This window comes from Lissotriton vulgaris, unplaced genomic scaffold, assembly GCF_964263255.1.
Source record: "Lissotriton vulgaris unplaced genomic scaffold, aLisVul1.2 SCAFFOLD_924, whole genome shotgun sequence".
Taxonomy (NCBI): domain Eukaryota; kingdom Metazoa; phylum Chordata; class Amphibia; order Caudata; family Salamandridae; genus Lissotriton; species Lissotriton vulgaris.
Window position 1 is genome coordinate 445,302 of NW_028247319.1, and position 26,941 is coordinate 472,242.

Below are 26,941 nucleotides of genomic sequence, written 5' to 3' on the forward strand. Positions count from 1 at the left end.
AGATTTTGAACACTTACCATTTCAATGTCTTGCAATAAAAATATGCCAGTCATCAGTGTAAACTATGGCAGAAAGATTAGTGTACTCACCCCTTTCCTTTCAAAACTGCTGTATTAGGATCAGTGAACCTGACACTGGTTTGCCATACTAGCAAAGTACACATTTCATACATGCCAACATTTTAGAAGGGGAAAGAGGGAGATTTAAACTTAATAATTGGAATATGTAATATTTCGCCCATTGACTTCTGTTGAAGAAGGGGCAATTTCAGTAGGGAAACAGGCCAAAATAAAGCAATTTTTGGCTTCACAAATGAAATCATGGGTCTCCCGACCGAATCGTGTCTATTCGCATGTATGACATTTCAACAGGTATTTGTAAAGCCAATCGGTCTGGCTTATTGGGTGCCAGCCTTTTTGCTTTGCCGGTTTTTTTTTTGTACAAACAATTTTCTCGGAGCTTACTAATAAATATTTTTTTTAATTAGAGAACCCAACTATTTTTGTTCTCAAACCCCCACATTGGAATAGTAGTCCCACTCGCACTAAATGGATCTATTTAATGTGCACGCGTGTTCCTTTTGAAGGAAACGAACGCCATCATTCACAGTGGTCAGCCAAAGTCTTTATGCAGTAGTGGGCGCACGAAAAATGTAAATAACACGACAACAAACCAACAGATTAAAAAAGAGCTATATTTTTCCTCTACGTTTACCTAAATGTCTGCTAATGTTACACCTACAAAAATTAAAAAGTCTGATGTAATTAATTTTCCAAATTTCAAACAAAACCTACTATAAATTGTGATTTTTAGAACGCAGATCATTTTTAAATTGTTTATGCATGATGTACATTGCCTTTAATGTTCCTAGCGCTGTACCTATAGTAGCGACCCCGAGAGCCTGAATTTCAAGATGGCCGATTTATTAGCTTAGACTGCATTGGGAGTTCCGTAAATTTTGGTTTACATGACAAGGGTTGGTTGGTTCGCACAATACCGCGACGGCGCAGGCGCACAGGTGACGAAGTTTTGGTGAAGTCGGAAGTGCGCCTGTGCAAAGCTGATGCTCAAGTGTCTGAGTGGCCGAGCGTAAACAACCGGGTTCTGGGGAGATGTGGAGGCCTGAAGAGGCCCGCTGAGCCTCAGCAGGAGGAGGAGGGGGCAGCGAGATCAGCTGCAGTCATGAACCTGGCAAGTCAGAGTGGCGAGGCCGGCAACGGACAGCTGCTTTTCGCAAACTTCAACCAGGACAACACGTAAGGGCCAAATGCATGGGAGTGGACTGTTAGACCATGCTGGGGGCATGGCAGGGCCAAACTGTTGTGAATAGTGGTGAGTAGACCATGCCGCATTGTGGAGGATGGTTCACTTGGGAATCATAGAAGAGAGATCCGACAATATGGTGTGTGTATGGGCGTGCTCGTAAGAGTTGACATGGGGCATAGCTGCCAAGTGGCCGCGTGACATATGTGACTTGTGACCACTTCTGCTAACCAACTTCAGTTTCCACGTGTAGTTATCTTTTACCAACAAGTACAAACGTAATAATAGCAACAGACAAAGCATTAATGCCTTTAGCCCTGGAACTTGCTGAAACTGTCACATATGACGAGTCACTTGAAAATTATTGGGGTGTGGGGGGTGCTTGACTGCTGTGTAATGAGTGCACAGAGGATAGCATCCACTGGTGGGTACACATGGCGTTAAGACGAGATGAGCACTTGGGGACGGTATTGGGACAGTGACTATTGGCTGACCAGGGATACAGAACCATTGGGTGGCGGGTTGGGGGCCATACTTCGGGGCGCATTGAGTAACTACGATCATTTAAATGAACGTTTAGCATAATTGAATCTTCTGCCAACTAGACCATATAGAATTGTCAGACGAGAAGTTCACATAAAATGACAGGGCATTGGAGGGACTTTTAAAAAAGTAAAGATGAGCACATTGCAACTTTGTGCTTATGTGAAATAGATTTCACCCACTCCATACCTTGTATGGGCCGTCTTATGAAAATTAATGTCACGTATTGCTTTGTTTGCTCCATCCTGCTGCACAGCTATTTGTTTAGAATAAGGACTCGTAAATGTACCTTTGTTTGATTTTCTTCGAGTTTTGTTGTCACGTTTACTAGACGGCTAGTACATTGCATATGCAGGTAAACCTTAAACGTAGTGTAAAATGGGCCGACTGCTTAGAAGGTATCCACAGATGTAGATGACATCGGAATTTATAAAGCAGAGAAACTGCTTAGAAGAACAAACGGCATGGGTGCTAGGAAAAGGCTCGGATTGGGTATTGGTAAGGGTATGTATTGAGTGCAAATGGGTTGGGTGTTTAGAAGAGTGTGTGTTTGGCGTCTAGTGAGAAGGCAGATTGAAAAGTTTCTGGGATAATGTAAATTGAGTGAAAATTTCCTGGTTTGAGGGTTTTGCTTACTATGAATTATTTTTGTTTATGAGCAATAAATAATTTCCACTATTTTGACCATTGAGGGCTCCAAGATGAATTTGGTTCACCCGTCCAACTGATAAGAATAGTAGGCCTTTGTCTAATAATGGGATTGTTGGGCACTTCATATTAGACCACAGGCTCCGAAGCATTATTCAACTGGAAGGAGCAAACGAGTTTCTGAGCAATTAGAAGAAAGGTGGATTCTACAGAAGAGGACATTCCTTCAGGATGTGCGTAAACATTGCTTCCAAACAAAGGCTCTGTCAGATTGTGGTTAGAGAGGAAGTCTCGGCACACAGGGATGCAAGTAGTGAGGTGAGTTATTGGTAAAGCCATGCTTCTTGGATGCCTGAGATGTAATGGGATCTAGTTCATGAGGTTGCTTGAGAGGTTATTGGTTAGAGTAACTAATGATGAAACATTCTCAGTTTTGGGTTGCCTAGTATAAAATCAAAGTTAAAGGACCCCATACCGATACTGCTACACAGTATGCTTCCCTAGGCAGCCAGAGACTTATTTAGGAAACAAGTCCCCCTTAACTTAATGAGGCCCTCAATTCCTATTGAGAATAGGATATTTTCTTATATTAATGTAGTAAAATGTTTCATTAAAGTGAAATGTTTGCTAATAAATTCTATTTAATAAAGAGGTGAAATATAAAAGAATAACTTTGTCACAATTCTTATTTTTGATAGCTTTTGTGGTCCCATTCACTATTATTTTGAGTAAAAACAGAAAAATGGATACCCTGCTAGCACCTGCAATTGAGATTTACTAGCATGTCGCTTCCTTAAGGTAGGCTCAAGAATTGGGGATTGCCTATTAATTGTTGCCAACGAAACTCATTGGGTAACAGAGCGGTGCTTATAACATATTGTGGCATCACAGGAAGAGTGAACAATATACGGCTCCTAGGAAATGGCAATTTGGTGATATTAAGGATCTGGCATATTGGTAGGCGGGGGCAACCAAAATCGCATATTGGGACCCGAAGAATTGTCAAATGCCTAGAGTCCCTAAAAGCTGTCATATGGGGCACCAATGAGATGACATACTGAGGAAGGCAGGATGTGGCATATTGGGAGCGGGGGGGAGGGGCAGCAGAAGCTGACATATTGGGGCCCTGAAGAACTGCGACATGCCCAGAGTCCCTAAACGATGGCTTCTGGGACACCAACAAGATGACACACATACTGAGGGAGGCACCACACAGAAGGGACACAGTGGGAAAACGCAGGACCTGTCATAGGGAGAGTGGTACTCTTCGAATGACCTTAAAATAGCGAGGGATTTGTTGGAAGATGGTGAACACTAGGACGCCAAAAAAAAGCAAACAAAGGGAAACCTGAAGGTATGCAGCCTTGACTGTGGAACAAGGGATTAATGAACCATTTTGAGTTTTTGTTTTTTTGTTGTTGAATGGCCATACAAGAGGAAAGAAAAGGTGGATACTCTCACAAGTACATTTCCATTAGCGGTGAGTCGTTCACTCATGTGTATCTGTATGCATGTAGCAGGCCATGGTGCTACCTGTTGTATCCACGGCCCACTCCACCTGTGCAATGCTGCCGCTCTCCAAGCACGTCCGACATTACGTCCAACTATCGCAGGTAACCGGCACTTGGTTCAATGAGAACAACTCTAAATTGGCACCAGTCCTCCTATATCTAAGCATGTTTCCTTGGATACCTCCTGGTATAATACACAAGACACTCCATAGTCCTACATCGATCCAACCTCTCATCCAGTCTTCTAGTGATGGAGGCTCTGGATCCTTCTATGCTTTTGCTGTGCCTCTCTTGGCCACCATTAGCCCAAACAACAACAGTGCCACTTTGCATCTGTTGCTGTCAATGTCTACTGTGACATGTAGGATCATCCTAGGAGCCCTGGGCTGCCTCCAGCTGAGCACCTCACCCAAACACTCGAGAACACGTTCACAAAAGGAGGTTAACCTTGCACCCCCACACCATGTGAAGAAGTTCTTCCGTCTGGGTCGAGTACTGTAAACAGTGGTGAAGGCAGAACCTCCAGCTCCCAGAACCTGTTGTGTAAAAGAAGTGCACAATGCAGATACTTTACTTATATGGCACAGTATTCCAAAGCAATTGTGGGCTCCCTTTGAGACTTTAGCGCCTACCTCAATTTTTCGGCAAGAGAGCCCAGGTCTCCCTCCCACAACTCCCTCAGTCTCTCAAAAGAGTGTTACCACCAGAGATTGGTAAATCTGTGCGATCTTGCGGGACTTCATCTCTCCCAGCATTGCCTTTATTTCCAGTAGATTGTAATCAGGGAGATCCTCCAGTGCCTTCACAGTTGCCACCCACGCCTGGAACTCTACTCTCGTGGCTGGCAGCAGGTCCTGGGAGGAGGTCCCCCTCCATAAGCAAACGGGGGATCTGCGTATCCCTCATTGCCCATTTCTCAAAGGCATTTACTGAGTCTTCAGAGGTGTGAAACCGCCATTTGTGTAAGACGTCAGTTGGGCGGCCCTATAATAAGGCTACGTCTGGGGGGGGGGGGGATGCCGCTCCCCCATTGTATGTACATTTGAAACATTTAGACGGCTATTCGTGATGACATCGGCTCCACAACAATACACCTCAACGAGGCATTGATACAGGTTAAGAATCATAGGGATAGTTTTGCAGCAGATATAGCATGTGAGGGAGGACCACCATCTTAACGATGACTGAGTCTCCCAAGTTGGAGAGGGGGAGCATCAACCATAACTCCAGGGCTTTGCTTAACCAATCTACCTTTGGCCACTTTTTCTTTATCCACCCATGCCATTCGAGTGTCGCCAGTAACATACTCCTCCAGGTACCTAAATCCTCTCTCCAGCATCTGCAGGTCACTAGCCCACTCCAGTCGCTGTGGGAGTGCTCAATGGGATATACCAAGGGGTTGGCTATATTAATATGTAATCCAGAAAAGTTCCTAACAACATGCAATACCCAGAGGGCTGTTAGCTCTGAGCAATGGAGCTCATCTAAAAATCTAGGGATGTTGTCAGAATATAGAACCACTCTGTCTGATTTGCCATGGGCCCATTCTAATATTTTAATTTGGGCATATGTTCTATCGCAATTGCAAAAAGTAAGGGGGCATCCCTATCGGGTGCCACACTATATGTGAAAAGTGTCAGAGATTGAGCCTCCTATCTTGACCCACGCTCTCAATCAATCAATCAAAGACATTACACACTCTAAGAACAGTGTGCAGAAGTTGGACCGATTTTGAAAAGTTAGGACCAAAGTTCATTCCTGTCAGAAGAAAGAAGAAGCTGTCCCACCCTGCGGAGTTGAACGCCTTATGAAAGTCCACTAGGAGTACGGCCTGTGACCCTGGAAGTTTCTCTGCTATTGCTAAAGTGTATGGGCCTGCCTATTGTTGTGTCTTGTAGCCTGATTGGGCATGAAGCCCCTTGATGCAGATATAGAAGACAGCCTGAGTCAGTCTGTTGGCTAATGCCTTGGCCCAAATCGTCACCTCTCCATTGAGAAGTTAGATTGGCCTATATGAGGAGCAAAGGTCAGAGGGAAGGCTAGGTTTCAGGATGACCAGGTTGTTTGTTTAATTCATAAATTGCTAAACCTTCTAGTAAAACAAGTGTCCAGGCACTTTATAACTAGGGCTCCCGGTTTTATGGTGTTTATTTTTTTGCCATTTCCGTCTGTATTTATCCATATTTATTTTTTGGGCATTTTTTCTGTATTTAGCCACATTTATTTTTGCCACAAGCAAAAGATGACGCTACAGCTAGTATTTTTCCACATTTATTTAAATTGACAATGCACACATGCGCTCAGTTGTTATTTGTCAACACTATACATTCATCTGAAGACTTTGCCATTTGCAGAATGTCCCAAATATGCTTAAAAGTGCTATGACAAGCCATTTGTCTCTGAGCCTTGCAGTTTCTGTCATTTGCAGGGTGCCACATCCTCTTCCCAGCTGAACACCATACTGCTTCACTGAGAGAAACTCACACTGCCTTCAGCTACAGCTCAATTGTACCCCGCTATAAACACCTGGAAGCAATTCAATTCAAATTATGCATTGGAATACAGTAATATGCTGCCTGAAAAAAAAGTAACAACCTACTGGAAAAAAGCAAACACTCCTAGGGAATACAATTTAACACTTTTACACTAATTATTCTGAAAACAGAGTGTTTTTGCTTGAAAAGCAAACGACCTGAAAAGAAAAGTAGCATTTCACTGGCAAACTCTGTAAGGTGGCGTTAATGTGTTGAGTGTAAATAATCTGGCCGCTTTGCGACCGCTCTGTCTTGCTTTATTTAGTTATGCATTTATTGGTTATATTTTCAGTGTGGGGGGGCTAATAAACATTTCTGGGGGGGCTAATTCTTCAGTAAACTGGCGTCTGTTTCCCCTGTCAGCTCGGGAAAGTTTTCTCTTAGTTCCGCTCAGCATACCAGGCTCGTTATTGCACACAGGAGAGTTTTGGCAGGGCGTGTATTTTAAAGTTCTTGAAAGTTTGCAGTCCTTATGGAAATTCGATCTCTCACTGGAACTGAATTGTTAATCCTGTTCCCGATCTCTTAGCTTTGACTTCTTGCCACCAGTGTCTGGCGGAGGTGCTTTATGTGTTCCTGCTTTGCGATGATGCTTTGCTAAGACATACATAACAACTGTCTCAGCCTCTGTTTTGCATTGGGTTGGGTACCTGCCCTGGATGAATATATAATACCAGAAAAGCGTGGGACCAATTAGCTACATCACTGATGCAATCCAAACATTTGAGGTTGTGCCATATATTCTGGTGTGCCGCTAATTGGAAAGCTAACTACTAGTTCCAAAATGCTAAATAAAAGAGCTACTTAAGCCTGCCAAGTCACAGCTCGACTTGGTAAACTGTCTTTTAATAGATTGGAAAAGAAAGGCATTTTATTGGATAGCAGAAAAAGGCACTTTATCTGGTGACCCCTGAACCCGTCTCTCGTCTGCAATAAATCAAATTGTGCAGGTACGCCATCGAAGTGTTGTCACCTCATCTCATGCATTGGAACAATTTTTTTGGTTTTAATATTTTATCAATTTTTGTTCTCGTAATCAAATGAAAATTGAAATGGCTGGACAAGAAAAACCAATCACTCGGAAATATATGACAGCAACTTTAATTACATGATGGAAAAGCTTGGCTGGCCGTAGTAATGAAAGCAGTACTCATTCTCCTACTTATTGTCTGTCTTTCTCTTTCACAGGTAATCTTTTGGTGTCTTCCCGTCTCTTAATTTCCTTTCGATCATTGTGATCCCAGGCAATCGGCAGAGTGAAGAGGCAGGGGCTCTAAGAAGAGACATAAAAACAACTAAGCCTTATTAACAAGTAATTGGTCCTTCAAAAACCTATGAAGTACTAGGGTCCGGCTGTGTGTGTGCCCGGGAAGCTGTCTCAGCCCGGGCTGACACCTCTTAACCCTCTAAGGAGGGGAGACACCAGATGGTTGGGGGTGTGATTTTACTGACGTCAATGAAGACCTCACTCGAGGGGCGAAGCGGAGCTGGGGCATCAACAAAAGCGTTGTTAATGTAGGCTGGTCTGCTGGAGCACGGCAGCGCCGCAAAATGTACTAGTATTTTCCAGTTTTTATATATAAATACAGATAAAGGAAAATCTGTTTAAACTGAAAACCGGGAGCCCGATTTATAACATAAGCTAAAGCTCAGCAAATGTATCAAAAGACACAAAAAACATAATTACGGCATAGAGGTATGCCAGAACTTGCATGAGGATCAATGCTCTCATGAGATTGCTTTTTGTGTTAGCATTACATGGAAGACATCAGTATGTGGCGCCCCAATGATGGTTCTCAGTGAGAGGCTCCATATGAAGGACACACCCAGAGATGGTCAGCACAACAGATAAGGCGATAACTATGATTGATGAAACTCAGGAAGTGGTAACAAAAAGATCTTTAACATTCTCAAGAAGTGTAGGCTGACTCCCTTGAAACTCTTAATGATAGTCAAGCAGTAGAAAGATTGTTTTGGGGCAGTGGCCAATCTGTTTACATCAGAGCCTGTAGATATTATTCCTACATGGCATACTGCTTCCTCATCCATGATTGGACGTAAGGTTTCTAGCCAACATCTAGGATATGTTTGTTGGTGAGCTGGAGAAAGAGCTCAAACAAATTATCTGCTGTGCGTCGATCTTCTTGTTTCCTCCTTTTTTTGTTTTGTTTGTATTTTATTTACCTTTTCTCCCACAGATGGCCAGGATTGAAACCAGATCTTTCACGTGTGTAACTGAAATTTCTATTCTGAACAAGGGGCATTGTCTAATAGGCATGGTCTAACTTTACTAGGAGGAGGCATCAATGGATGGTTCATTTAAGCAGCAACGAGGCATTAATTATAAAAGTGGCCCGGTATGGGGATTGGGTGTAGTTATCTATAGGATACTCAATAAATACAGATACCACATGGATCAGTATTTTTCAGGGTCCATAACTGCGATTGCAAGTTTTTCACATCTAAATTGAGAATTGCATGGCAGATCTTGGTGCTTTCCACATCAAAATCTGCATATACTGGTATTTTCACCCAGTAGATTTTGAAAGTTTAGTCAATCATCCTTCACCAGGAAATATTTAGAGGTTTGCAGTAATTACTGCTGAACTTGTCATTTCTAACGTGTTTCCATATGGATCTGAAAAAACGTACCTCTCATGATGAGGGAGTGTATCTGCGGGAATTGGGAGGCTACATTGACATAGAGCAGACTTCAAGTCCAACCAACGCATGCATAAGGTAGCTAGCTCATCACTCTGAATGAGTTTTGCAGTGAAGAGGGCAAGGCTTTATGGAAGTTCTGCAGTGTCTAGGGCGTGCAGGTGAGACTGAAAATATGCAATTATTCAAATGTGAAATAGTACAGACTTAGATTACACTTGAGAGAAATAACACAGAAATAGACAACAGATCTGTCTGAGTAGCTCAGCAGAGGCTATTAATTTATAAACTAATCCCAGATGTGTGCTATTTTGTGGGTAGTACTCTGGTTCAGTTGCCCTGCCCCGTCCAGTGACTTCTGTAGGAATGTTTTCGTGCTTGCTCATCTGGACCAGCCTCTCGAAACTACTGCTTGTGTTCCCATGTATAAGTGCAATGCAAGGCACTCACTAGACATGTGTTTGACTGATCTAATCCAGTTGTACCTCTTAACGGCATTACAAATGTCAATGTAGCTGATCGAAAAACGTTGTCTAAATGGTGACTGATCACCTTGTGTATTGCCTGTGAAGTGATTGTAGTTATTTCCTTTAGAACCAAGGAAGAGACAATTGGTTTGTTGTGTATGTTTAAATGGGGAATAGTGACGCAGTGCCTTTGTCCGCTGGTAATGACATCCCTTGGGGATTATGTGATCAGTACAAAGTTCTAACTAAACAAATGCCTTTCTCCAGGTTACAGTTTAAGTTTGCTTCTGTTCTGATGTAAAATTTCTAGTCTACATTTTCATCTCTACAATTGTCAGTAGTACTGTATATACAGTGAGTCTAATGATTCTTACACCACTTATCTGTTCATGCGCCTGTTTAGAGAATTGTACTATTTTAATTTGGGAAGTGAGAACCACTTGCAGTGTCTGCCTAGTGGTCTTTATTTAACTTTAATTTCCACTGAAATAGGTATTGAGTGATTACCTTAGCACAACACATTTTTTCCCTATTGATTATCATCTCATTTCATGCGTCACCTTCCATAAATTTAACTCAAGACCACTCGTTGGTCCAACATGCTAATTCTGCAATAACAATTGTAAATTATAATCTTCCACCAAACAGTAGCAGAGCCTTCTTTTGATCTGATTTCAGAGCCATCAGGTCTCACCATGAAATCGATTGAGGAGTAGTTCATGATTACAGAAATTGAAACAGCTACGGTGGAGTGGTTTAATAGATGTGGAACAACCCGTTTACAACCTCCACACAGAAATGGAAGTAGCTTTTAAAGGCATAGTAAATTACGATATCGGTAAAGAAGATTCTGTTTGCTCTTACAGACTCATGTTTCATTTTTTCTATAGGAAGTGTCCTTTATCTGGTAGTGCACATGGTTGCATGTAAGCAGATTCAGAGCTGAATTTAGAAAAGTAGGGGAATTGTTTTTTGGATATCTCCCTTAATTACTCGACTGGCTAGATGAATCATTTGTATAATTGACAAATTTGAATAATATTCAGACGAATATTAATAAAAATGGAACTAAGTTCTCCAATGTTAGCGAAACAAGAGAAAATGTAATGTATTCTAAAATCCAATCTTATCTCCTATAGTCATTTAGCCAATGGCCACTAGCAACTTCGGTCTGGTTTAGAGGGTGATGTATTGGAGTGCCAAATTAATTTGATCAAGAAAGTGAAACACTGATCTCTAAAGGGCGTCTAGGAGAAAAGAAGCTAGGATTCTTGAGTCTTCAAGATAAAAATTAAGTAACTAAAAGACAATTTCCTTTGGGGGCCAGTGGCCTGCCACACTCCATGTAACACCAACTCTTATGAGATTCATGATAAAAAAACTAAAAAGTTAACCTTTCCAGATACTTTTGTAACTTCAATTCATTAAGGTTGTTTCTTTGCACACTGCATTGTGGTTTACTACAAATATGAGAATTTTCAGAAATCATGTTGATGCTCTGAATCTTCCCTCTGACCAGTAGCCTGACCCTCAACTTTTTCCATACAAAACTTAAGCCCTCCCATTTTCATTTTAGTTCCACTTACCCTTTTTATTCTTCCAGGCTCCATTCAGTAAAAGAGACTTTCATTTATGTAGTCTCATTCAAATCATTTAGGGACATATCAACAAGGAGCTGCGATAATCATCGTAAAGCGCAATTAGTGTTGTTTTGAATATTGCCGGCAATCGCTGCATTTGATCGCGGAGATATCGCGTTATTATCAACGCTTCTCTCAGAGGCTATAAATAATGCAGCAATAGCGGCGAAATGCGGGCTTATTGCTGGAAATCCAGCGATAACACTGCAGCGATAGGGAAGCCATTGTTGATACGCCATGGTGGTGGTAGGCAGACAATCCACCTCCCTTTATACATATAGCCAAGTCTGAAATTTAGCATACGTTAGCTGACGGTGTTAATCGCGGTTAACGCAGATTTTTATGTTATGTCGCTGTAGCTGTCAGGGTCAGGCTTGTTGATACCGCGATGTGCGGTTATTGACTTTTTCACTGTTGTTTTCAGAGGGAACACCTTCTTTGCATCTCATCAGAGATGCAAGGTGTTAGTGAAATGGCGGTTGACAACAGGAAACACGCGCTGATGCCTATTGGTGTGTCCTTACAAATAGTGAGGTAATTCAATCGCCGCTTTTCGGCCAAAAACGGCAGTTAAAGCCGCATTGTTGGCCTTGTTGATATGCCCCTAAGTAAGTCATGGCTCTCTGAATCATACTGGCAACCCGGGCTTCTCCAGTTTATCTCTGGTGCTTTGTTACTGAATAATTATGACTATCATGTTTTTTCTGTTGTTCAAGTTTATTTGCATTTGGAAAACCTAACATACAAAAGACAGCATGATTATATAGGAAATCAAAGTCCATCTTTGGCAGACAGCAAAACCCCAGCCATGGTTCAGCACCTTGGAGCATACCACCCCTCCCGAGAAGCAGTGCAACAAGGGATGAGAGAAGTTAGATGCGTAGCTCAAGGCAGTAGGTATAGCCATTTGCCCCAAACCCGAAGAAATTTCTCGGGGCAACCCTGGGACTCAAAGAGGGGTTCCTCCTGGGCCGCGCACCAATCCACCCTCCGTCGCCACTTTCATGCAGTAGGGGGTTTGGCCTGAGCCCAGACCGCAGCGATGTCCCGCTTGGCCACCGCAGTGCCCAGAAAGCGTTTGTCGGCTCTGGAGCCGTCCTAAGTTGCTGCTCTTATACACTTGGTCAGTCACTGGAGAACACCTAACACCTGACCACACCCGACTACCCTCAAATTAACACTACCTTTCATTCTCTGGGCATACATATATGTAACTTATGATGCTAGTAGAGAGCATTGCAGGAGTTGGTTCTCCATTGTGCCCCCTCTTCCATCGCCTAGATCTGTCCGCTCACAGCTTTGGTGCCCTTGTTATTCCTGTCCGTGAGCAACATGGCCTTTCTTCAGGCAGATGCCAGACCTCACTCAGCAGCGTAGTTAACGCCATCTCTCTGGAGTTTCCGGCCACTTTGCAAGACTGTAGGCATCAAGGGCATTCCATCGCATGCTTCTGTGTTTTTCAACCTCTGACTTTTGTTGAGAAGAATTACTCTGAATCATTAAAGAGTAATATCTATTTAATAGCTTGAATCCACGTAGCATCCAGAGGTTGCGGGCGCAGCCGCCGGTCAGACTTCTCATTAACTGTGTCCCTTACTACACAACGATAAACCCTCGAACCCCACACACATTCAAAACATACCAACCTAGTGTTGCACACGAGCTGTCAACGGAGACTGCAACTAGGTTAACACGTGGCTATACACGCGCGGCACAGCTCGAGACACAACACTTCCCCTCTCCTACAAAATAGACAACAGAAGAAAACACAATATAGTGAAATAAAGGAAATACAACTAGTACATTAAATATCGCATATATGTGTTACATAATCATCAAACCTCTTAGGTTTGACACTAATGCGTTTAGAAATTGTGGTCCCACCACTGTGTGCACCATTAAATGGTACTACAGCAGGATCAGCACACACACCCAAATCACAGTTCTCAGTGGGAATCTTGCTACAAGAAGGTTGTTCCGAAACCCCCGTATCCTTAGAATCCACACTGTCATCAACATCCTCAATCCAATCAAATTTTCCACTGCTCTCATTAGATTTGAGCTGTCCTTTAAACAAGGCAATCCTGTTGGCATTCCAAACTTTGCCATCACTGAGAAGAGCAGAATTACATAGGACTTTAATAACTTTGAGGGGTGTAGAGTACTTACTTTCACCCTTACATACCATCCTCCCCTTCTTCACTTTAACAACATCACCAACTTTGAAAAGTACGCACTTCTTCTTTTTCTGTAACTTGTTATACCACACTTGCTGATTTTTTTCCAGATTTTGTCTAACACCCTCCACAGACCAATTCACCTTACAGGTGTGTACAAGCCAGCCCATGTTGTCTTTAGTACGTGGAGAGCGCCCTCTCATGACTTCAAAAGGGGAAAAACCTAAAGAATCACACTTAGTGATTCTGTACGCGCCAACAGTCTTCCTTAATTCGTCCTCCCAATTCCTCCCATTACTGTTGGATAACTCAATACATCCTTTGACCACCCTGTTGAAGCGTTCCACGCTTCCATTACCCTCGGGATGATAAACAGAAGTGGTCCTGTGAGTAATACCAGACTCCGTGACAAAATCCTTAAATAGAACACTAGTGAACTGTCCCCCGTTGTCAGAAATAATGTCCTTAGGGAGACCCTCACGGCTAAACACATCTTTCATAAATCGTACAACACAGTCAGAGTCTACTACATCCACAATTTCATACTCAGGCCATTTGGAAAAGTGATCTATAATGACAATCACATATTTCTGCACACAATCCACGCTCTTAACTGGACCAAAAATGTCAATACCTAACCTCTCCCAAGGCATGCCCGGTACAATAATAGGATGAAGAGTAATGCCACAGGTGGACAAACTCTTATCTGAATTAATACAGTCCACGCAATTCCTTACAACTTTTTCAATGTCCTTATCGACTCCAGGCCACCAATAAAACTGTTTTATCCTCCTTTTAGTCTTTACAATGCCAAGATGGCCTTCATGACACAAATTGATAACTTTCTCACGGAACACACAAGGGGGAATGAGCTTACCAACTCTGAGTAGCAAACCATCCTCACATGACAATTCGTTCCTAATCTCCCAAAATGAATAAAAAGCACTATCAAGTCTTGACTTGTTCGGCCAACCATTACAAACAAATTCACCAACAATTTTTATGTAGCATCCAAACCAATGTTCTTGATCCATTCACTGTGGGGAATACTAGCTAGCTCACTACTAGAGATACTCGAATAGTCGTGGGGTAGGGCTTGAAACATGTAGACATTAGAAACTTAGCAAAATAAGTACATGACTTTTTACTTTCCCCATTTTTTTAACCGTACCGGCTAGAGGTACGAATCAATTATTTTCCAATTAATCTTCCACAACCCCCCCATCCCCACAAACTCCTATTTGTCTCTTCATCCTTTATAGTCCACACCAAAAAGTGCTCCCACGTAACCTGTAGGTTGCAGCACGTCCCTTTCCGCAGCAGAACTGGAAGAACCCAGTGACGAAGCATTGCCACCAAGGGGAAACCCTGGTGGGCGAGGGTTATTTAAAGAAAATGTTCTGTTTTCCAAATACCAACTGAAGTGGAAAGAAAGTCAAGAAAGACTGTGGGCTCTCTTTATTTAAAATACGACAACTAGGAGGACGAGACCTTTGTCTATCTCCTCTACCTCAAAACAAAACTACTTAGGGGAGGGTCTGAGGGCTGTTTAACGACTCTATACTGGATACATGCCCCAATCATATACCTATAACTACAAGAAGTACCCAGGAGTCAGTGTTTTGCTCGAGACTTACTACTTTGTGACTTGTGCTGTGCAAGTGCAAGTGTACACCGACAATCAGTATGCAACTAGGGGCAGGAAAAATTCCCATCAGTTGCCGCTCTGTACCACCATTTTTTCATCATTTGGGGACTCCATACCAAGGAGTTGGCACACAGAACTGGTCACACTGTGAGTGGTGGGTGGACCGTGTGGGTATGAAGACCGATGTGAGTGGTATTTTAAGAATGATGTCGGCAAGGTATACACTTGAGGGAAGCAGTGCGGTGGAGGATGAGTGAAAGTGAGTAAAATTAGGTGGACTCGAGTAGAAAAAATAATTTATTGGTTTTTCTCGGACCCCTAAAGTTAAAAATAGGTGCAAAGAGGTAGATTTAACAATATATCTACATGCAAGTGGTCAACATGTTTCTGCATTTAACAGGAGTGTTCCCTATGCATTCTTCAGGACCATGATTTTGCTACTGCTTGCTTACATAAGTGAAAAATGAAAGTTAAAATGGAAAATTTTCACCTGGAAAGCAGGTGTAGAATCTCCGCCACAGTCTAAAAACAAGTCACAAAAGGAGAGACGAAAAGAGAAAAACACAACATAGAATTATGGAATGCACTAACAACATTACGCTATTCCAGTGCTCACGGATATGCAATTAAGCACGAACATAGTAACACTCACCCAATACTTGTGGGGAAGGCGCCTCACCTCACCTGGCAGGAGCTCAGGTAGAAAAGGAGCACTGCTCTGTTTAGCAAAAGAACAATAACAGGGACATTCAACCGTGTCAGTAGGACTAAGCAAGAGAACTAGGTATGTAACAATGTATTCGGTGACAGACCGAGATAGCTACGTGTAACAATACGGGCCGTAGTAGGGTGTTCGATGCCCGTATTGTTGCTCGTAGAGGACTACCTAAGGCACTCACCTCTCCGTCAGTGTCTCCAAACGTCCCTCTGGGCTCTTCTGGGGAGGCACCGAGCAAGGGAAATGGGCGGGTATATCTGTGGAGAGTGCTGGGCGAGTGTGATGCATGATGGGAGTTGTAGTTCCTCGCTAGACGGTAAACAGTGGTATTGGACTTTTTGAGGAAGACTATGTGTAGTTATAGTGACATCCATGGAATGGGTTCATTGAGACCATCTTTGTCACTATTAAGTTTGTACACCCATTTTTGCTCAATTTTGAATAAGAATTTACCGACATCTGGACAATGATCGGGTATTATCGGTTGCTCTAAGATCGTCCATTGAAATTCGCTCGGCCCATGTCCTTTCTCTAAAAAGTGTGCTGTTAATCGAGTAGCTTGTTTTCGACAGCGGACTGTGCTTTTGTGTTCTCCAATTCTGATTTTTGTTTTGCGGGTTGTCATGCCGACGTACCTCTTTGAGCAAGGGCACGTGATCATGTAGATCGTGTTTTCGCTATTACAGTTGGTGAACCTGCGCTGCTGCCAGGGGCGCGATGTTCCAATGTCAACACTGGTGGTTCTCGTGGTTTGAGGGCATGCTGAGCAATTGCCACATGGGTGATGTCCTTGCACAGGTGGCATATCCCATAATGTTCCGATTTGTCGGGGTGTTCTGTTTTTCGGTCTGGTATGGACCAGATGATCTCTTATGTTCGGTCCTCTCTTGAATGCAAAAAGGGGTGGTGGTAGAGTGTCTCCACTGGTGTTCAGAATGGACCAGTGTTTAGTTATGATCTTCCGAACTTCATTGGACCTTGTGTGAAACGTGTTCACGAAAGTCATCCTCTGGGTCTTCTCTTTTTGAATGGCTACCTCTAAGAGGGCCTCTCTGTTATTATTAGAGGCTCTTTTCTTGGACTGGCGGATAATCCTCGCCGGATACTTCTTTTCTCGCAAGAATTTGGAGAGTGTCCCAGAATGTTTTTCGAATGATTCTTTAGTTGAGCAGTTTCTTTTCAATCTGAGAAATTGTCCAAATGGTAAATTTTCTCTTAGGGATCTCGGGTGGCAACTTTCAAAATTAAGCAACGAGTTGCGTGCCATCGGTTTTCTGTACAGTTCTGTATTGAGCCCTTCTTCTGTGACTACAATTAGGAGGTCAAGGAATGGCAATTCCCTTTTACTGCATTCCACAGTGAATTTCAGAAACTGATTACAGTTGTTTAGCCAACCGTGGAATTCCTGAAGGCTGGTCTCAGTGCCTCTCCATACCACAAGGATATCGTCTATGTATCGCTTCCAGAGTCGGAGCGATACATAGTAAGGATTGTCCTGATGCAAGATTTTAGTTTGTTCTAAAGCATGGACGTACAGATTCGCCAAGCTTGGCGCAAAAACACTGCCCATGCTGGTGCCAGATGTCTGGAGGTAGATGGTATCCTCAAATTTGAAGTAGTTTTCCTTCATTGCTAGTTCTGCCAACTCCATGATAAATGAGACCGGAGTGATTGTTTGTAGGTCTCTTTGTTGGAGGATGTTGCCTACTACTTCCAAGGTTTCGGTTTGGGGGATAGATGTATATAGGGACTCTACATCAAAGGATACTAGTAGGTCCTGACTAGGGTCAAATTCGATAGTTGGTAAGAGTCGAAGTACATCTTTTGTGTCCTTCAGATAGGTAGGCATTTCTTTCACAATGGGATTCAGGAAAAAATCAACAAAGGTTGATAGAGGCTCCAGTATGGACCCAATTCCGGAGATAATGGGTCTACCCGGTGGTGGTCTTTGGGGTTTATGCACCTTTGGCAGACAATAGAAATAGGGGATTGTGGGATGAGAGGTGCACAGAAATTGTCCTTCCTGAGGGGTGATCCATCCTTGCGATGTGGCCTCCTCTACCAGATGGTTGATTTTGTTTTTTAATCTCTCGGTTGGGTCATCTTTTAGAAGTTGATAGGATCTGTGGTCCTGTAACTGTCTCAAACATTCCTGTCTGTAGGTGTCTTTGTCTAGGATGACAATACCTCCGCCCTTGTCTGCAGGCTTAATTATGATGGAATCGTTGGTCGTAAGTGCTTGCAGAGCTAATTTCTCTTTATTTGGTAGGTTGACATAGGATCTTGGTTTCTTTGTTTTGAACAGTCGGTCGATATCTGTTTCTACTGCCTCCTCAAAAGTTTGGACCCTTGTTGGTAATCCAATAGTAGTGGGATTGAAGGTGGAGGGTCTCTTCAAACCAGTGTTGGCAACAGATCCAATGTTATCAACTGGATTTTGTTTTGCAAAAAAGTAGTGCAGTCTCACCTTTCTAAATAGTTTTGAGATCTCGATTTGAGTGTTGAACTGGTCTCCTTCGTGAGTGGCCACAAAACCAAGCCCACGATTTAGGAGATTCTCTTCATCGAGGGAGAGGACATGGGAGCTCAAATTAATCACGAGGCTGGGTGGTCGGTTGTCCCGCTCGTTCCAGCTCCCTCTTGTGGTATCCTCTTGCCACTCCTCAGGTCCATGGTCGGTTGTTGTACCGGGGATGCCCAGCGGACTTGTGGTCCTTGACCTTGTCTCCTCCTCCCTCTGTTGCTCCTCTGGCCATACCCTAAAAAAGGCTGCTGACCTTGGATTTGTTGTATTTGTGGTGGGAAGAAGGGATGTCCCATTGGAGGGAAATTGGGGCCATACATCCAGGGACCCGGTTGCCAATATTGTTGGAAGTTATTTTGACCGAAGTTGTTGCCTCTGCGGCCTCTTCTGTTACCACGTCCTTTCGAAGGACCTCCGATACCTCGTTGTGATGTATCTGAATCGCTGGAGTTATCATCCGAGCTGGAGGTGGCGTATTTAGAGCCTCTTCGGCCTCCATTCTGATTGTACGTGGGTGGGACATATGAGTCACTAGTATATGGGTATACTTTCTCTCTGGAGAACTTGGCTAGGTCTTTTTTGAATTTCTCCATTTTCGTGAAGAGTATCGATTCCTTAAACTCTGTGTTCTTGTTGGTGTCGTCCTGTCCGGTTTTAAAGGCAGGGTTTTTTAGGGTAGTTTTGATTTTACCCTCTAGAAGTTGTATTTCAACCAATATTTTGTCAGCTACCCGTTTAGCCGTTTTGATGATTAGGACCAACCAGTCTCTAGTACACCGCCAGGCAATGAGAGACCAGTCTTTAAGGAATTCTTTATCATCCAAAAATAACCTTGGGCTATTGGTCACAATGAGACCTGATGGTGCACAGTTACCATGCAGGTATTGTGCCATTATGATGCCGTGTACAGTGGTTCTGGTGTGGGATTTTTTTAAAACTAAGATCTTATTCCACCCCTCGTCCGGAGTGTTTGTTACGAGGGGGGCATTTTCTAGCAGGCTAGGGTTTTCATCCAGAATATTTTGGATTTCCGCTTCCTCAAAAGCCAAACCACTGTTTGATGCCATTATACGTGTTTTTGTCTATTACCAAGTTCCTACGTAAAGGGAGTGTCCTGTGACTGAAACTTATCGTCAAAAACAGAGCTGAAAAAACAGACAAAATGTGCTGTTAAGGATGACCGACAAATAAAACGTTTGTCCGTATTTTCAGAGAGACCCACAGCCGAGGCTGTACACAATCACAAAACAAAACTACTTAGGGGAGGGTCTGAGGGCTGTTTAACGACTCTATACTGGATACATGCCCCAATCATATACCTATAACTACAAGAAGTACCCAGGAGTCAGTGTTTTGCTCGAGACTTACTACTTTGTGACTTGTGCTGTGCAAGTGCAAGTGTACACCGACATTCAGTATGCAACTAGGGGCAGGAAAAATTCCCATCAGTTGCCGCTCTGTACCACCATTTTTTCATCATTTGGGGACTCCATACCAAGGAGTTGGCACACAGAACTGGTCACACTGTGAGTGGTGGGTGGACCGTGTGGGTATGAAGACCGATGTGAGTGGTATTTTAAGAATGATGTCGGCAAGGTATACACTTGAGGGAAGCAGTGCGGTGAAGGATGAGTGAAAGTGAGTAAAATTAGGTGGACTCGAGTAGAAAAAATAATTTATTGGTTTTTCTCGGACCCCTAAAGTTAAAAATAGGTGCAAAGAGGTAGATTTAACAATATATCTACATGCAAGTGGTCAACATGTTTCTGCATTTAACAGGAGTGTTCCCTATGCATTCTTCAGGACCATGATTTTGCTACTGCTTGCTTACATAAGTGAAAAATGAAAGTTAAAATGGAAAATTTTCACCTGGAAAGCAGGTGTAGAATCTCCGCCACAGTCTAAAAACAAGTCACAAAAGGAGAGACGAAAAGAGAAAAACACAACATAGAATTATGGAATGCACTAACAACATTACGCTATTCCAGTGCTCACGGATATGCAATTAAGCACGAACATAGTAACACTCACCCAATACTTGTGGGGAAGGCGCCTCACCTCACCTGGCAGGAGCTCAGGTAGAAAAGGAGCACTGCTCTGTTTAGCAAAAGAACAATAACAGGGACATTCAACCGTGTCAGTAGGACTAAGCAAGAGAACTAGGTATGTAACAATGTATTCGGTGACAGACCGAGATAGCTACGTGTAACAATACGGGCCGTAGTAGGGTGTTCAATGCCCGTATTGTTGCTCGTAGAGGACTACCTAAGGCACTCACCTCTCCGTCAGTGTCTCCAAACGTCCCTCTGGGCTCTTCTGGGGAGGCACCGAGCAAGGGAAATGGGCGGGTATATCTGTGGAGAGTGCTGGGCGAGTGTGATGCATGATGGGAGTTGTAGTTCCTCGCTAGACGGTAAACAGTGGTATTGGACTTTTTGAGGAAGACTATGTGTAGTTATAGTGACATCCATGGAATGGGTTCATTGAGACCATCTTTGTCACTATTAAGTTTGTACACCCATTTTTGCTCAATTTTGAATAAGAATTTACCGACATCTGGACAATGATCGGGTATTATCGGTTGCTCTAAGATCGTCCATTGAAATTCGCTCGGCCCATGTCCTTTCTCTAAAAAGTGTGCTGTTAATCGAGTAGCTTGTTTTCGACAGCGGACTGTGCTTTTGTGTTCTCCAATTCTGATTTTTGTTTTGCGGGTTGTCATGCCGACGTACCTCTTTGAGCAAGGGCACGTGATCATGTAGATCGTGTTTTCGCTATTACAGTTGGTGAACCTGCGCTGCTGCCAGGGGCGCGATGTTCCAATGTCAACACTGGTGGTTCTCGTGGTTTGAGGGCATGCTGAGCAATTGCCACATGGGTGATGTCCTTGCACAGGTGGCATATCCCATAATGTTCCGATTTGTCGGGGTGTTCTGTTTTTCGGTCTGGTATGGACCAGATGATCTCTTATGTTCGGTCCTCTCTTGAATGCAAAAAGGGGTGGTGGTAGAGTGTCTCCACTGGTGTTCAGAATGGACCAGTGTTTAGTTATGATCTTCCGAACTTCATTGGACCTTGTGTGAAACGTGTTCACGAAAGTCATCCTCTGGGTCTTCTCTTTTTGAATGGCTACCTCTAAGAGGGCCTCTCTGTTATTATTAGAGGCTCTTTTCTTGGACTGGCGGATAATCCTCGCCGGATACTTCTTTTCTCGCAAGAATTTGGAGAGTGTCCCAGAATGTTTTTCGAATGATTATTTAGTTGAGCAGTTTCTTTTCAATCTGAGAAATTGTCCAAATGGTAAATTTTCTCTTAGGGATCTCGGGTGGCAACTTTCAAAATTAAGCAACGAGTTGCGTGCCATCGGTTTTCTGTACAGTTCTGTATTGAGCCCTTCTTCTGTGACTACAATTAGGAGGTCAAGGAATGGCAATTCCCTTTTACTGCATTCCACAGTGAATTTCAGAAACTGATTACAGTTTTTTAGCCAACCGTGGAATTCCTGAAGGCTGGTCTCAGTGCCTCTCCATACCACAAGGATATCGTCTATGTATCGCTTCCAGAGTCGGAGCGATACATAGTAAGGATTGTCCTGATGCAAGATTTTAGTTTGTTCTAAAGCATGGACGTACAGATTCGCCAAGCTTGGCGCAAAAACACTGCCCATGCTGGTGCCAGATGTCTGGAGGTAGATGGTATCCTCAAATTTGAAGTAGTTTTCCTTCATTGCTAGTTCTGCCAACTCCATGATAAATGAGACCGGAGTGATTGTTTGTAGGTCTCTTTGTTGGAGGATGTTGCCTACTACTTCCAAGGTTTCGGTTTGGGGGATAGATGTATATAGGGACTCTACATCAAAGGATACTAGTAGGTCCTGACTAGGGTCAAATTCGATAGTTGGTAAGAGTCGAAGTACATCTTTTGTGTCCTTCAGATAGGTAGGCATTTCTTTCACAATGGGATTCAGGAAAAAATCAACAAAGGTTGATAGAGGCTCCAGTATGGACCCAATTCCGGAGATAATGGGTCTACCCGGTGGTGGTCTTTGGGGTTTATGCACCTTTGGCAGACAATAGAAATAGGGGATTGTGGGATGAGAGGTGCACAGAAATTGTCCTTCCTGAGGGGTGATCCATCCTTGCGATGTGGCCTCCTCTACCAGATGGTTGATTTTGTTTTTTAATCTCTCGGTTGGGTCATCTTTTAGAAGTTGATAGGATCTGTGGTCCTGTAACTGTCTCAAACATTCCTGTCTGTAGGTGTCTTTGTCTAGGATGACAATACCTCCGCCCTTGTCTGCAGGCTTAATTATGATGGAATCGTTGGTCGTAAGTGCTTGCAGAGCTAATTTCTCTTTATTTGGTAGGTTGACATAGGATCTTGGTTTCTTTGTTTTGAACAGTCGGTCGATATCTGTTTCTACTGCCTCCTCAAAAGTTTGGACCCTTGTTGGTAATCCAATAGTAGTGGGATTGAAGGTGGAGGGTCTCTTCAAACCAGTGTTGGCAACAGATCCAATGTTATCAACTGGATTTTGTTTTGCAAAAAAGTAGTGCAGTCTCACCTTTCTAAATAGTTTTGAGATCTCGATTTGAGTGTTGAACTGGTCTCCTTCGTGAGTGGCCACAAAACCAAGCCCACGATTTAGGAGATTCTCTTCATCGAGGGAGAGGACATGGGAGCTCAAATTAATCACGAGGCTGGGTGGTCGGTTGTCCCGCTCGTTCCAGCTCCCTCTTGTGGTATCCTCTTGCCACTCCTCAGGTCCATGGTCGGTTGTTGTACCGGGGATGCCCAGCGGACTTGTGGTCCTTGACCTTGTCTCCTCCTCCCTCTGTTGCTCCTCTGGCCATACCCTAAAAAAGGCTGCTGACCTTGGATTTGTTGTATTTGTGGTGGGAAGAAGGGATGTCCCATTGGAGGGAAATTGGGGCCATACATCCAGGGACCCGGTTGCCAATATTGTTGGAAGTTATTTTGACCGAAGTTGTTGCCTCTGCGGCCTCTTCTGTTACCACGTCCTTTCGAAGGACCTCCGATACCTCGTTGTGATGTATCTGAATCGCTGGAGTTATCATCCGAGCTGGAGGTGGCGTAGTTAGAGCCTCTTCGGCCTCCATTCTGATTGTACGTGGGTGGGACATATGAGTCACTAGTATATGGGTATACTTTCTCTCTGGAGAACTTGGCTAGGTCTTTTTTGAATTTCTCCATTTTCGTGAAGAGTATCGATTCCTTAAACTCGGTGTTCTTCTTGTTGGTGTCGTCCTGTCCGGTTTTAAAGGCAGGGTTTTTTAGGGTAGTTTTGATTTTACCCTCTAGAAGTTGTATTTCAACCAATATTTTGTCAGCTACCCGTTTAGCCGTTTTGATGATTAGGACCAACCAGTCTCTAGTACACCGCCAGGCAATGAGAGACCAGTCTTTAAGGAATTCTTTATCATCCAAAAATAACCTTGGGCTATTGGTCACAATGAGACCTGATGGTGCACAGTTACCATGCAGGTATTGTGCCATTATGATGCCGTGTACAGTGGTTCTGGTGTGGGATTTTTTTAAAACTAAGATCTTATTCCACCCCTCGTCCGGAGTGTTTGTTACGAGGGGGGCATTTTCTAGCAGGCTAGGGTTTTCATCCAGAATATTTTGGATTTCCGCTTCCTCAAAAGCCAAACCACTGTTTGATGCCATTATACGTGTTTTTGTCTATTACCAAGTTCCTACGTAAAGGGAGTGTCCTGTGACTGAAACTTATCGTCAAAAACAGAGCTGAAAAAACAGACAAAATGTGCTGTTAAGGATGACCGACAAATAAAACGTTTGTCCGTATTTTCAGAGAGACCCACAGCCGAGGCTGTACACAATCACAAAACAAAACTACTTAGGGGAGGGTCTGAGGGCTGTTTAACGACTCTATACTGGATACATGCCCCAATCATATACCTATAACTACAAGAAGTACCCAGGAGTCAGTGTTTTGCTCGAGACTTACTACTTTGTGACTTGTGCTGTGCAAGTGCAAGTGTACACCGACATTCAGTATGCAACTAGGGGCAGGAAAAATTCCCATCAGTTGCCGCTCTGTACCACCATTTTTTCATCATTTGGGGACTCCATACCAAGGAGTTGGCACACAGAACTGGTCACACTGTGAGTGGTGGGTGGACCGTGTGGGTATGAAGACCGATGTGAGTGGTATTTTAAGAATGATGTCGGCAAGGTATACACTTGAGGGAAGCAGTGCGGTGAAGGATGAGTGAAAGTGAGTAAAATTAGGTGGACTCGAGTAGAAAAAATAATTTATTGGTTTTTCTCGGACCCCTAAAGTTAAAAATAGGTGCAAAGAGGTAGATTTAACAATATATCTACATGCAAGTGGTCAACATGTTTCTGCATTTAACAGGAGTGTTCCCTATGCATTCTTCAGGACCATGATTTTGCTACTGCTTGCTTACATAAGTGAAAAATGAAAGTTAAAATGGAAAATTTTCACCTGGAAAGCAGGTGTAGAATCTCCGCCACAGTCTAAAAACAAGTCACAAAAGGAGAGACGAAAAGAGAAAAACACAACATAGAATTATGGAATGCACTAACAACATTACGCTATTCCAGTGCTCACGGATATGCAATTAAGCACGAACATAGTAACACTCACCCAATACTTGTGGGGAAGGCGCCTCACCTCACCTGGCAGGAGCTCAGGTAGAAAAGGAGCACTGCTCTGTTTAGCAAAAGAACAATAACAGGGACATTCAACCGTGTCAGTAGGACTAAGCAAGAGAACTAGGTATGTAACAATGTATTCGGTGACAGACCGAGATAGCTACGTGTAACAATACGGGCCGTAGTAGGGTGTTCGATGCCCGTATTGTTGCTCGTAGAGGACTACCTAAGGCACTCACCTCTCCGTCAGTGTCTCCAAACGTCCCTCTGGGCTCTTCTGGGGAGGCACCGAGCAAGGGAAATGGGCGGGTATATCTGTGGAGAGTGCTGGGCGAGTGTGATGCATGATGGGAGTTGTAGTTCCTCGCTAGACGGTAAACAGTGGTATTGGACTTTTTGAGGAAGACTATGTGTAGTTATAGTGACATCCATGGAATGGGTTCATTGAGACCATCTTTGTCACTATTAAGTTTGTACACCCATTTTTGCTCAATTTTGAATAAGAATTTACCGACATCTGGACAATGATCGGGTATTATCGGTTGCTCTAAGATCGTCCATTGAAATTCGCTCGGCCCATGTCCTTTCTCTAAAAAGTGTGCTGTTAATCGAGTAGCTTGTTTTCGACAGCGGACTGTGCTTTTGTGTTCTCCAATTCTGATTTTTGTTTTGCGGGTTGTCATGCCGACGTACCTCTTTGAGCAAGGGCACGTGATCATGTAGATCGTGTTTTCGCTATTACAGTTGGTGAACCTGCGCTGCTGCCAGGGGCGCGATGTTCCAATGTCAACACTGGTGGTTCTCGTGGTTTGAGGGCATGCTGAGCAATTGCCACATGGGTGATGTCCTTGCACAGGTGGCATATCCCATAATGTTCCGATTTGTCGGGGTGTTCTGTTTTTCGGTCTGGTATGGACCAGATGATCTCTTATGTTCGGTCCTCTCTTGAATGCAAAAAGGGGTGGTGGTAGAGTGTCTCCACTGGTGTTCAGAATGGACCAGTGTTTAGTTATGATCTTCCGAACTTCATTGGACCTTGTGTGAAACGTGTTCACGAAAGTCATCCTCTGGGTCTTCTCTTTTTGAATGGCTACCTCTAAGAGGGCCTCTCTGTTATTATTAGAGGCTCTTTTCTTGGACTGGCGGATAATCCTCGCCGGATACTTCTTTTCTCGCAAGAATTTGGAGAGTGTCCCAGAATGTTTTTCGAATGATTCTTTAGTTGAGCAGTTTCTTTTCAATCTGAGAAATTGTCCAAATGGTAAATTTTCTCTTAGGGATCTCGGGTGGCAACTTTCAAAATTAAGCAACGAGTTGCGTGCCATCGGTTTTCTGTACAGTTCTGTATTGAGCCCTTCTTCTGTGACTACAATTAGGAGGTCAAGGAATGGCAATTCCCTTTTACTGCATTCCACAGTGAATTTCAGAAACTGATTACAGTTGTTTAGCCAACCGTGGAATTCCTGAAGGCTGGTCTCAGTGCCTCTCCATACCACAAGGATATCGTCTATGTATCGCTTCCAGAGTCGGAGCGATACATAGTAAGGATTGTCCTGATGCAAGATTTTAGTTTGTTCTAAAGCATGGACGTACAGATTCGCCAAGCTTGGCGCAAAAACACTGCCCATGCTGGTGCCAGATGTCTGGAGGTAGATGGTATCCTCAAATTTGAAGTAGTTTTCCTTCATTGCTAGTTCTGCCAACTCCATGATAAATGAGACCGGAGTGATTGTTTGTAGGTCTCTTTGTTGGAGGATGTTGCCTACTACTTCCAAGGTTTCGGTTTGGGGGATAGATGTATATAGGGACTCTACATCAAAGGATACTAGTAGGTCCTGACTAGGGTCAAATTCGATAGTTGGTAAGAGTCGAAGTACATCTTTTGTGTCCTTCAGATAGGTAGGCATTTCTTTCACAATGGGATTCAGGAAAAAATCAACAAAG

General features: G+C 43.4%; 1 protein-coding gene across 2 annotated transcripts in view; it reads left to right on the forward strand.

Moving 5' to 3' along the window:
• The first annotated feature begins 1,006 nt into the window (after positions 1–1,006).
• The window catches only part of WIPI2 (WD repeat domain, phosphoinositide interacting 2), a 190,831-nt gene continuing 164,896 nt past the window's right edge, over positions 1,007–26,941 (forward strand). Inside the window, exon 1 of one of the 2 annotated variants that reach the window (XM_086949684.1) lies at positions 1,007–1,256. In XM_086949684.1, coding sequence (XP_086805810.1) covers positions 1,183–1,256 — 74 coding nt within the window. In that variant the 5' untranslated portion in view covers positions 1,007–1,182. The remainder of the gene's footprint in view (positions 1,257–26,941) is intronic. The other variant, XM_086949685.1, reaches the window with a different exon arrangement.